The 12,804-nt window shown below is 44.8% G+C and overlaps 2 protein-coding genes across 2 annotated transcripts in view; both read right to left on the reverse strand.

Moving 5' to 3' along the window:
• Positions 1–5,026, reverse strand: part of LOC119697712 (ras GTPase-activating-like protein IQGAP1) — a 28,201-nt gene extending 23,175 nt beyond the window's left edge. The window contains exons 1-6 of the mRNA XM_038128802.1: positions 4,906–5,026; positions 3,742–3,855; positions 3,170–3,348; positions 2,431–2,521; positions 1,765–1,928; positions 655–739 (exon numbers count right to left, since the gene is read on the reverse strand). Coding sequence (XP_037984730.1) covers positions 655–739; positions 1,765–1,928; positions 2,431–2,521; positions 3,170–3,348; positions 3,742–3,855; positions 4,906–5,011 — 739 coding nt within the window. The 5' untranslated portion in view covers positions 5,012–5,026. The remainder of the gene's footprint in view (positions 1–654; positions 740–1,764; positions 1,929–2,430; positions 2,522–3,169; positions 3,349–3,741; positions 3,856–4,905) is intronic.
• A 4,476-nt stretch (positions 5,027–9,502) lies between these two features.
• LOC119698276 (collagen alpha-2(I) chain-like) lies at positions 9,503–12,106 on the reverse strand. Its single transcript, XM_038130008.1, has 4 exons — positions 12,037–12,106; positions 11,172–11,660; positions 10,135–10,280; positions 9,503–9,708 (listed from the first exon to the last, which is right to left on the reverse strand). Exons 1-4 carry the CDS (start codon positions 12,104–12,106, stop codon positions 9,601–9,603), a joined length of 813 nt encoding a protein of 270 aa, XP_037985936.1. The 3' UTR covers positions 9,503–9,600.
• Positions 12,107–12,804: the final 698 nt, after the last annotated feature.

A 12,804-nucleotide genomic window follows, 5' to 3' on the forward strand; every position in this document is an offset into this window, starting at 1 on the left:
GCAAGAAGGTAAACAAATGTGGACTTCCATGCCTAACAAGTAAGGTACTTCGAAGGTAGCTGCCTACTTAATTCAGCATTCGCTATTTTCCTCTTGTATTCGAAATCCTCTCTCCTCCAATCTCTGTTACTCTCCCTTCCAGCTCTCACAAAGTGAATTGCTCCTGGACAGTAAGAGAGCTCTGTGTGGTCTCAGAAGCATCTATCAAAAAACAATCAGCAAATGATCTGCATTTTTATTTGCTACTTGATATTCAGAAACAGTAATGGTTCTGCAGCTCAGTGTGAATGATCAGCAGATAAACCTATCTTTCACATCTCTTGGAGCAATCCAGATTTTCTTCACAGATCCACAGCATAAAAATTCTTAAAAGCATTCTATATAAAGAGGTTATTGAAGATGGATGCAAAAATTTGACGTTTCTTATTCCAAATTAATGTTTTAATGTTGTTACCTCCAGACACTTTGTAAGAGCCGGATAAAAGACACTGCAAGTAATTAGGGCAACCAACTCTCTTTCATGTTCTTAGCAGCTGTAAAGTACTTAAAGAATATTCACAATGACCATTCATAATTGACCCAAATACTGTGCTGCCTCATTTTCTTGCTCACATCCACAGTGACTTTGCTACAATAATTTCTGCTGATCCTTACTTTGCTGGTACTGTTGTGCTGCCCTGTTAGCAGCATCCACTCCCAACTGCAACTCTTCCTTCTGCAGAGGACCTGTAAGGCCAGCCTAAAGAAAAAAACAGAAACTGTAAGGGTGAAACAAAGCCAAGTTAATTTCAATTACGTCAATAAAAATACTCTACTTGAACTTAAACCAGAAAGAATACACATAAGGAAATCAGAAATTACTCACCAGATTCTCAGTTCAGGTGCTGAAAGATTGTATGTGTACAACTTGATCTTTTTTATATCAGAACTGCAGTCCCATGGGCATAGCAATAAAAGGCAAGACTGCTTCCAAAGCAATGACATATTTAAGACCAAAGGCACAACTTTGAGGGAAAAGGCTCCCTGTTCATGAACTATGTGCTGGAGCGAGACTAGCAATTGTGCAGTTTGGCATGAAACGATCCATTAAGTAATGTTACGTTTTACCTCTGAGCAACTATAGAGTTAGCAGAACATCAAAATGGACAACATGCAGCTTTGGCTTGTACATACACGCTTCTTGGACTATTATGATACTACACAAATACAAATAGGAAAGAAGACTGAGTAACTAGAGGGGTAGGAGGACTTTAATAACTTGGGTAGCATCACAGAATCATTGAAGCTGAAAAAGACCCTTAGGATCACTGAGTCCAACCATACACCTAATACTGCCAAATCCACCACTAAACCATGTCCCTAAGCACCATGCCTTCAACTGGTCTATGACAGTATTCTCCACAGTGAAAGTAGTTCAGGCTTATCTGATAGGTATTTATAAAACACACATACTCACATTATTTGGGCACTGACAATAGCAAAATGAGAGAGGACACACCTTAATTTTAATAGCTCTATACACACACAAGTTGGTAGTTTAAGATTTGGTATGTACACCAAACATTACAAACATTATACTGGCCTTTCACGTGCAGAAATAAAGCCTAAATAATAGGCTTACTGAATGCTTCCATCTTTTAACACTGACTTTTTCTAGACAACACTAAACCGTAATGCAGGTATATACCAAGTACACAGTTGTATGGTGAAAGGCGGGAGTAGGGGAAAAACCTCACAAATCAGGTAATCTACACTTTTCCATACCTCCTGTTTCTGTTGTCTATCACTCAAAAACTGCTTTAAATACCAGTCACAATTTTCTCGTAGCAATCCTCGAAGTCCCAGGGCTGGTGTTGCCAAAGCTTCGTACAGTGCTAATGCATCTCCTCGTTCCAAAGCCAGGTCAATCTTTGATATGGCTGCGTGTGCTAGCAACAATAAAACAGAGTCTTGAGAAAGTGCCATGGTTTACACAGCCTACCGCTCAGAAAGAAATACTCTTAGAACTGACAGATAGCAAGTCAGGTATGTAATCCAAAAGGAACACTTCCAGAATCAATTAGGAAGTCAATTATGAATTATTAGCCTTAAAAACAGGCTAATGGTTGGAAATGGCATGCACTATTCAGGATGAAGAATTGAAGGGCCCACCAACATGGACAATCCATTTCCAAAAGGAAGAGTAACAGAAGTCGTAGTGAATTAAGCTTACAACTATGTACTAATAATGACTAAAAAAAAAACAAGACCAAAACCAACTAACAACAAAACCACACAACTGAAGAAAACCAAAACACCCCACTATTAAAACAACCCACAAAAACAGGGGAGCTACCTTGAAATTTTGTCAGCATTACAGAAAAAGAGGAGCACAGGTATCACTTTGAAGTACTCTTTCAATTAAGACTATTAGTATAACATTACACTTACTGTTCACTTTATTGATGTTTCCCTGAATCTCAGCTTGAGTCAGAAGTTCTTCATACACATCTCTCTCTCTATCTGAACTTTCTGAGGCAATCTGAAGATGAAATAAAAACTAATCAGAGTTTCTACAGCTTCCTTCTCCCTTACAAACCTTCAAACTGAAAAGGTCAGGAAAGGTAAATGTTGACCCATACAGAGCTGTGATACGCCATACATACACTACCTCTACACACACAAAAAGAAGCCCTAGACACAAATACATTTGGAGTAACTAAAACTCTGATACAGACAGCTTAGAAACATCTTATTTCAATCTAATGGCTCTACTGAACACACAGTAGAGCTCCAGAACATAGAAAGAAGTACACAGAGTTAGGCATGTGTTATACAGTGTTCTAAAGCCACATGGACCACTTCCAGCATCAGTTTCGCTCATCATTTCATTGTCAGGAAAACATACCTGTGAAAACAGAAGGATGCATTCCTAACATAAAATCTCTGACAGGAATTCTGTATCTATGTGGTCTGTATTTTATACAGCTAAACAGACTAATGCAGCTAACTATTGCCTGTTTTCTGCAAGAAGATATGTTACTGGGGAACGTAACAGAATGCCACGAGGAGTAAATCCACCTAAGACCACACAAACATGATATTAACACATTCGGCAAATTCCCCATAGTTTACACTGCAATACAACATAGCAATGCATGCAAATGGTTTGAAAGAAGAACTGAGCTACCCTATTTTTAGCATTCTCCATCTTGTCTTGCTTTGCTCTGTAGAGTGTGGCTTGGTAAGTGGATTCCAGTTGATCATCCAGATTTATTAGCATGGCATTAGGGTTCTTCATTGCTGTAAGAGTGTCAGCTGGAACCTGACGGTCAATTGCTTCATTAATGGCAATGACAGCAGCATGCACTGAAAAACAAGCCACAGTCTGCCAGTTAGTCCCAAACAAAATAGCACTGTTAAAAATCAAGAAATCCAGAATCCCTTATTTGAAAAGAGCAGAAAAATTATCTAAAAATTAACTGGAAAGCAAAAAAATTATCAAAGTATCTCTCATTTCATCGTGGCTTTGTGTTGTTGGAGAAAATAGCAGCCTACTCTCTAGTTACAATATTTTAAGTAGTTAAATCATCATGCTCCAGAAAAAAGAAAAATAGAGAAGTGAAAGAATAAAAACATCTTTCCAGTTTTTGAAAAGGCCTATCAGAAAGACTGTACTAGGCTTAAAACTTGCAGCATCAAAACCAACACTTAACTGATCTGCTGATTTGAATAAGCAAACAAAATGCCATTTTTCCTTACATGCAGCTTCATCCACAGAAAGTTCATTTGCAAGAATTCCTCCAATCTTGCTGAAGGCAGGCATCTGAATACCATACTTCTCCAGTTCAAGCCTCATATTACTGATTTCCTCCTCTGAAACATACGTTAAAATAGTGTTACATGGCATTAGCAATCATGGCATTATCACTGTTGTACTAACTGCTACTAAAAAAAAAATAGGACAGCTACAATAGATGACAATTATTATTTAAATAATACTTTGAATGTAAGTCAGAAAGTGAAACAAAAGAAATGAAAATGCTAAGACATTTTGCACACTTTCCTAAAATCTACATTTCTCCCAGAAACTCGTACGGGAGTATTCTGTAGTTTTTCTTATTAGAAAACAATGCAAGAACTCTCATGAGGAACTGGAAACCGACTCCATTCTGAGGTACCTCAACTGTGGTTGCCAACAGGTCAGGAAAATGCAGAGGCAGTAGTTTAAGATTTTCTTTTTCCCCACAAACAGGCTACACTGAGAGATGCAAATGCAGTGCATCAACACGTGCAGTTGCTAAATATCATACAACTCTAAAAGACAGTTAATAGTTTAGCATTTTATAAGTATAATCAACAACCAATTTGCAGAGAAATAAAGTTCATACACCTTTTAAACCAGATGCATGCCCTCGGGCAAGAGCCTCACTAATGCAAAACAGAGAATTTGACACTTTCACAAAATTAAGGAAGTGAAACTTTGAGGAGGTGTGTGGACACAGGACTTCGTGCTGGCATCTCCTGCAGCAGACGACCTGTCAAACACTACTTCAGCTGATGGCACCTCTAAACTGTCACAGAAGGTCAGAACCATGTACTAAGTTCCAAATTGAAAACTCTCCCAAGGAGATGGATGCAAGGCTTAAGCATCTTACAACGGTGACAAAAGAGTTAAGACATTGTTATTTGTGAAATAGATAATTACAGAACCGATGACTGTCTAACTGCCTGGTTCAGAAGCTGGCAAATGAAGTCTCTTTTTCTTAAATTACTAAATCTCCTCACAGTCATTGATTTATAATTTTATTTACATTAAGAGTATCAACAGCAACAATCCTTTAACTGACCTAAACAAGCGTTCAATAACTGATTTAGAAGGGTATGAGATAAAGGCAGCATACACTAGTGCTGGGGTTTTTTTACCTGTGAAGTCTACCTTGCCATACAAATCCTGAATCTGGGGGGCAAGACCCAGTTTAAAAAGGTACAGGCTAGAAAAGAAAAGAAGTAAATAATTAGAACTAGTCATTTTTCTTTGTAGTTCTGACAATGATACAGTTTTAGGAGATATAAATTCAAGGAGAGGTAAGCCAATATAACAGCTGATAATCACCAAGAGAGTGAGCTGACTCCCCCTTAGCGGAACGTAACTGGCCTAGCCCTATGAAGTCTTCATAGAATAACAGAATGGTTGAGGCTAGAAGGGCATTCTCAAGTTGGTCTTCTTCAAGCTCCCTTTTCAAGCCAGGTCCCATAGGATCAAGTTCCCCAGGATCATTTCAGATGGCTTTTGAGGATCAAAACAGCAGAGACCCCATATTTCAGAGCAACCTGTGCCACTCTTTGGTCCCTCTCACAGATAAATGAAGCATTTCCTCCTCTGGTTCAGATCATGCCATTTGCCTCTTGTCACGTCATGGGACATCACTGAGAAGAGCCTGGCTTCACATCTCCTTTGCATCCTCCCTTCAGGTAGCTGCACACATTGCTGAGATTCCCATGACACTATATGTTATATAGGCTGATTTGTCCCAACTGTCTCAGCCTGTCCTGATAGGTGAGATCCTCTAGTCCATTAAGCATCTTAGTGACCCTTCCTTCAACTCTCTCCAGTTGAATCCCGCTCGGGCCGCGCCGGCGCCGGTGTTCCTTTCCGGCAGTCCAGTAGACGGACCGCGGTCCTCCGATTTGCGCGCCTTTTTTGCCGCCATCTTGAGAAGGTCAAACCAGTCCGCGACACGCCACGCTCAACAGGGCGGCGGGGAGGGGACCTCGGCAGGGAGATAGGCGTTTATCGCCAATGCCTGTCACAAACCCGCCGAAATACGCCCGCCTGCGGCGCCGCTGAGCCCACAGCCCGTCTCCACGGTACCCGAAGCGCCACAGAAAATCCCGCTCGGGCCGCGCCGGCGCCGGTGTTCCGTTCCGGCAGTCCAGTAGACGGACCGCGGTCCTCCGATTTGCGCGCCTTTTTTGCCGCCATCTTGAGAAGGTCAAACCAGTCCGCGACACGCCACGCTCAATAGGGCGGCGGGGAGGGGACCTCGGCAGGGAGATAGGCGTTTATCGCCAATGCCTGTCACAAACCCGCCGAAATACGCCCGCCTGCGGCGCCGCTGAGCCCACAGCCCGTCTCCACGGTACCCGAAGCGCCACAGAAAATCCCGCTCGGGCCGCGCCGGCGCCGGTGTTCCGTTCCGGCAGTCCAGTAGACGGACCGCGGTCCTCCGATTTGCGCGCCTTTTTTGCCGCCATCTTGAGAAGGTCAAACCAGTCCGCGACACGCCACGCTCAACAGGGCGGCGGGGAGGGGACCTCGGCAGGGAGATAGGCGTTTATCGCCAATGCCTGTCACAAACCCGCCGAAATACGCCCGCCTGCGGCGCCGCTGAGCCCACAGCCCGTCTCCACGGTACCCGAAGCGCCACAGAAAATCCCGCTCGGGCCGCGCCGGCGCCGGTGTTCCGTTCCGGCAGTCCAGTAGACGGACCGCGGTCCTCCGATTTGCGCGCCTTTTTTGCCGCCATCTTGAGAAGGTCAAACCAGTCCGCGACACGCCACGCTCAATAGGGCGGCAGGGAGGGGACCTCGGCAGGGAGATAGGCGTTTATCGCCAATGCCTGTCACAAACCCGCCGAAATACGCCCGCCTACGGCGCCGCTGAGCCCACAGCCCGTCTCCACGGTACCCGAAGCGCCACAGAAAATCCCGCTCGGGCCGCGCCGGCGCCGGTGTTCCTTTCCGGCAGTCCAGTAGACGGACCGCGGTCCTCCGATTTGCGCGCCTTTTTTGCCGCCATCTTCAGAAGGTCAAGCCCGTCCGCGACACGCCGCGCCCGCCCTGCCGCCCGCCGCCGCACAGAGGCGTGCCCGCCGAGCGCCGCTCGGCCGCCGAGCGCCGCTCGCCTGCACTACCGCGCTCTGCCCACAGGGTGGCAGCACCGCCGCCCGCCCCACCCCACGCCGCGGCGCTGCCGCCGGGGAAGGCGGCAAAAACCGGCAGCTGCCACCGCAACGGGAGCCGCCCCCGGCAAAAAAACCCTCCAGAATCAATGCCCCCCCCGACAACGCGAAAGGAGAAAAAGAAAAAAAAAACAAAATAACCCTGCCTCTACCCAAATGAAAGCCAAAAAGAACCCCTTTCTTTTCAACTGCATTTAAGTTTGAAAAAACGCCAAACTTTTATATTTACATTCCCATTCACATTTAAAATGTCTATTGATGTGTAGTGCTATCTGTATTCTATATTACATCTCTTCCTATCCCTTCTATTTATTTATATTTTATATTTCTGGAAATATTTTTTTAAATCGTGATTATATGTCTCTCTATGTAGAACTGTATAACACTATCAATATCTGTATTATTTAAAATAAAATAATTAAAATAATCAATTAAAATAAAAAACCCCGCCTCAAACCAAATAAAAACCAAACCCCCCCCCCCTTGATTTAAACCATATTTTTTAGAGTATTACATTCAAGGTATTACTTGTAGTATAGTGGAAATTTTTTAGGCTATTACATTTTTCATAATTATATATTCATATTTCCATTTATATTTTTTTTTTATTATGTAGATTATACATGTTATATAAAATACCTTTTAATATATTTTTATATATACATAAATATATATACATATATATGTACATACTATTCTTAGATATCTCTCTTACTTCTATTAATTCATAGGTAATATTTATAGATATCATTATAGATATATTTGGATATTTGGATTTGTATTTTTAGATTATTTCTATTTATGTTACTGAGTAAAAAACCTGCCTATCAACTAATAAAAACCAAAAAAACGCCCCGTTTATTTTAAACTGTATGTCATTATTTTTATATTTACGATCTATAGTTAGATATTTTTGCGTATATAGAATAGACTGTGTTTTGTATATGTTATACCAGGTTACAAGAACATACTATATATTACAGTTTGATTTGTTTCGATTCTTATGTTTACCCTTATAATGTGATCTTTTTAAATGGATATTTCTTTCTATTTTAAACTAGATATCGAACCCCATAAATTCACTAACCTAACACATCAGAACCACAAAAATGCTGCACCCTCCTCGGCACCGCCACGCGCTCACATCCCAGCACAACACAGAAAAACAGAGCCCGCTCCTGTTGCCAACAGAGCGGAGATCCCACAAGGCTTCCCCCGATTAGAAACTCAAACAAACCCATCTATAAAGAAATGTAAAAATCCCATTAGAGCTAGCCCAAAACCTCCGTGCTTCCTCATCATAAACTTCCTCCTCAACCAATTCCTCAGAAACCCAAAAAACTCCAATACACATCCAAAAGGAAAGAACTGCTAAGAAAAACAAAAACCTGTACAAAATAAATCAAACCAGCTCCCTAAACTCCAGACTGTACAACTGACCCTAAACATTACTAAAAAGACCCCCGAAGCTCTACCTTTATGCTAACTCACAAGTAATGAACAATAATCTGTAGAAATAATTTTAAATTTAAAAAAAAACTAATGAAAAGCATAAAAAAAAATTCTAAGCTATTAAAATGTCAAAAAATATCACTGCTAAAATTTAAAAAAAATATATACTGCCTATAAACACCCAGCATATAAATGCTCCTGTCCCCAAAAAGAAAACTAACCCCCCCCCCCCCATCGAACCAGAAATAAATCGAAACGTGTGAGCAGTAAAACCCTAACGTTCAAGAAGCACGCCCTATCCCTTACCATACACCGGCTGCACACAACATGAAGCAAGACAATTAATTCTAAAAACCACCTTAAGCCACTACGTAAAAAAACCTTTCAAAAATTAAAAACTGCAGGTAACAAAAGCCATCCCATCACTTAAACACCCAAAACTCCAGCAGCCGAGCTGCCCCTACCAAATCTCTGTGTTTATACCTACGATAAACAAAGCCAAAATCCCAGCAATACATCTCAGAAGTCTATTAAAGAAACCTGTTGAAATTAATTCTGCCTCAAATACAAACCAACCCATCCACAGAGTTATCTTCACTCAAAAAACAAATGACACAGAGTTAACAACACCAAAAAAGAAGACAACACACCGTACACCACCAAAGAGTATCACGTTGAAGGAAAAAAAAATAAATTATTTGGCTTTTTTTCAAACTAACTTCTTTTATTAGCTAGAACTAAAGCTTTCAAAACTCCATACGTATCACAAGCAACGTGCAGTTCTGGTTTCTCCCTGTACACTCTTTGTACAAAGGGCCTGGGCACAGCACAGGGCCGGGATTCAATGGAATGAATGCATCCCCCACGACCTTTCAAAGAGCTCCGGCACCGCGGCTCGCAGATCCGGACTGCCGTGCTCAGCTACCCTCACGGCCACGTTCAAGCACAATCCACCAGATTGCTCAGAGAATTCCCACTAAAACTCAGCTATAATCACTGAGCAGAAAGTCCTTTGGGGTGCTGCTCCATCTCTCAGCTGCTCCGGGCAGAGGGAAGACGGCTTCTCGTCACGCACGGCAGCAGCAGCGATGGATCCTGGAGGTGGGGGGGGGGGAGGGTTGGGGTTTTTTTGTGGATGTAAAAAAAAGGGTAATGAAATTAAACCAGGTCTGATATAAATGTCTTGAAGCGCCATTCGAGCTTCTTAAACCCAAGAAAACCGTTCCGATTCCTGAGTCCGGTCTTCCGCTGCCTCCTCGCTCTTTGCGCTCGCAGCCCGTTGCAGGAAGCTCTGCAGCCTTTCTTCCCCATCCTGTGTTAGAGAGGGGACAGCTATTAGGGGCACGCACACGCACAAACGGTCTTCAAAAAGATCAAATGCCTGCAGTAAAAATTACATAAGTAATATCCTCTCTCAAACTGTTCAAGAAAAGGGAAACTGGAGGTTTAATGTCCCTCTGAGGGATATGGGATAAAATCTTCCCCCTGAGTGTGCACACAGTAATAAAATACTGATTTTTTGGACCAAACGAGGTAGGTCTGTATGAGACCTACAGCTCAGGGGGCTTTCACGGCTCCCGGCGCGATGAGGACTGAGCACAGAAGAAAGTTAAAGATGAAGTGTTAGTCCCCTGAATTATTGCCCTGATGTAGGGGTTTTTTTGGTTTGTTTTTTTTTTTGTTGTTTTTTTTGGGTTTTTTTGGTGGTTTTTTTTTTTTTCCCTGCTAAGAGACATACCAGCTTCTTCCCTTTGTTTCTGGGTTTCCAAGTCACCCTGTAATTCATAACCTGCACCAAGCTGACACGGCTAAGTGAGGAATCCGGCTGCTGTGCTCCAAGCCACGTGTCCCTGGCGTGACGGGAAGTCAGGAGTACAGAAACAGCTGTGGAAGAAAGGTGAGAGGAAGATCAGAACAGATATGCTCCTAGTTCCCCACAGCATTACCGAGCCAAGCTGCTCGGTACCTCCAGGACTATGCTTTAAAAGAGCTCCCTAACTCTTTTCCCACCTGGAGTAGTGGCTTTGCCCATGCAAAGCCAACAAACAAATCTACTCGCAAGAAGGAATGAACCATTTTCCTGTTCAATCAAGCGGTTTGAAATTGGACCCCTCAGATGCTCTCGCTGACCAGCAACAGGGATCAGCAGCCAGGCTCAAGTGGAGCTGGCTTTTAAATAGCACACATAAACTTAAATTAGCAACAAGCAAAAAAAATATTCCTAACACAATAAACCCCAAAAGGCCTCAAACTACCAAAATAAAAATACCACCTAGTAAGAAACGTGAAGGCAAAAGAGAAACGTAACCAGAAACACTATCTCCCAAAGGATCCGTAACAATCAAACATACGCTCCGATCAAACAATCCAAAGAAATAAAAGCCCTGTAAGATAAGAAACAAGAATGCGACTATAAAGATTAAAAACCCCTAAGTAACTACACGACACTACCTCGAACCCACCGAAACAAACGCTGCATACTCAAGCTAACAAAAGGCACCACCACAGAATCCAAAACCTGACTTCTACTTCATGCTACGACCCATAAAACCCACGGTAAACCCTAGAAAACGTCATAGCGGGGGGGGGGAGGGGAATTAAAAAAAAAAAAAAAAAAAAATCCGACCACAAAACTGAATTCAAAACAACCTACTCATCAACACCTGAGCCGAGAACCATAACATTCAAGAAGTGCAGCACATCCACCAGCTGCAAACAAAACAAAACGATACAATAAATTCCTAAAAGCCGCGTCAAAAGCAGGACATCAAAGACCTTTCCAAAATCGCTCCCCGCGCTCCCGGCGCCGGACGGAGCGCGGCTCCCGGCAGGAAAGCGGCTCCTCCGGCGGCTCCTCGGGCGCGCAGGGGCGGCGCCGCGCCGGGAGAGCCCCGGCCGCTGCGCCCTGCCCGGCGGGGCCGGCACCGGGCCCAGGGAGCCCCGGCGGCGCCCGAGCCCCGCGCCCGGAGCGGACAGAGCGGCCGGCACCGGCGGGGACCAGCGCAGCGCCCGCGCCGCCTCTCCCGCCCGCCGGCCCGGCAAAGCCCCCCTCGGCTCCGCACGGCTCGCACCGGCGCGGCCCGGGCAGTCCCGCGGCAGCCCGGCCGCCCCAAATTCCCCTCCGCATCAGCAGCTCCCCGGGCGGTGCCAGGCGGGCTCCCGCGCGGGACCGTTTGGGGCCGGGACACCGGCAGGAGAAGCGCCCTGGAATGCAGCGGCACAGCCCGACTTCAACCCTGCAAACGCTGCGAGAGCTGGAGGCTCCTGCAGTTGAACCCCCGAAACTAACTCAACAGAGGTGCTCACCTCACTTCAACAAGGGCAAATAAATGCATTCTCCCCTTCAATTTCAACCCGTATAATAGCAGAAAAGAAGAGGTTTTCCTCCAGTTGTGCTAAAAGAGGGTTTTTTACCTCAATTCAAACCCCTTAAAAGAAGGGACAATAGGGCTGCCCCCTCAAGTTAGACCTGCTGATGAAGAAAATGGGGGGGGGGGGGGGGGGGGGGGGGCTATCCTCAAATTAAACCCATAATATGACAAGAGTATTTTATTTTTCTGGGGGCAACGGGGAGGGATTGGCAAGATGAAATTGAAAAGGGAAAGAGAAAATTCCCCGCTACAAATCAACACGGGCTCACCTGCTTGGCTGCTGCTTCCCGGCACAAAGCTTTGTCCCTGGGCACCTCCTTTAAGCAATGCTCCACGCATCCAAGCGCGTATCCAGGTGTGCCCCCAGACCCTGTCAGAAGCTCTCAGCATCCTTCCATGAGACAGCTCCGGGAGCCCCCCATAAACCTCTCTACTCAGCAGCTCCATGCAAAAGAAAGCAGAGGCAAACCCTCTCCCTAAAACAACCTCCCCTGACAGGAGCCGCCCCCTCATCATCCTCGCAGCACACACCTGGGGCTGCCCTGAGCCCTCATCATCCTCACAGCTCACACCTGGGGCTGCTCTGAGCCCTCTTCATCCTCACAGCTCACACCTGGGGCTGTTGCCACGCTCCGACAGCACCTCTCCCTCTTCAGCACGCAGCCCACTTGTCACAGACACAGCCCAAACAGAAATCTGCTACGGGTGTTGGCTTTTCTTAGTCCATCTGGTGACACAATTAAAACACATAGGTGCATTTGTGGCATTGAGGGAAAGCTTTCCAGTGGAGAAAACAGTCCTTCTGGTAGCCCCCTTTGATACACCTTCAGAAAAAGCAGAATCAGCACCAACTCCTAAGACCCCTGCTGAGGAACCCAGCCCTCCTTGGGACACCCAATGCAGCAGACCTCAAAAAAGGAGGGGAAAAGTCCAGCTTGGCATGGAAAAAGAGAGCATAAGTACACCAGCCTTTAGAAAAAGCCTTCACACGGCAATAGTGGGAACCTGTCACATTTCTTCTCTCCTTGCTTTCTGTG

Source organism: Motacilla alba, chromosome 2, assembly GCF_015832195.1.
Source record: "Motacilla alba alba isolate MOTALB_02 chromosome 2, Motacilla_alba_V1.0_pri, whole genome shotgun sequence".
In the NCBI taxonomy this organism is placed as follows: Eukaryota; Metazoa; Chordata; class Aves; order Passeriformes; family Motacillidae; genus Motacilla; species Motacilla alba.

Bases quoted from the DNA above. Each gene is read 5' to 3' on its own strand.
- LOC119698276 (XM_038130008.1), bottom strand. From the start codon at position 12,106: ATGCGTGGAGCATTGCTTAAAGGAGGTGCCCAGGGACAAAGCTTTGTG. The intron at 10,281-11,171 runs GTCTTTGATGTC...TTTCTTCCACAG, and splicing joins CGGGGAGCGATTTTGGAAAG to CTGTTTCTGTACTCCTGACT. The intron at 9,709-10,134 runs GTATGTCTCTTA...TCTCTAACACAG, and splicing joins GAAACAAAGGGAAGAAGCTG to GATGGGGAAGAAAGGCTGCA.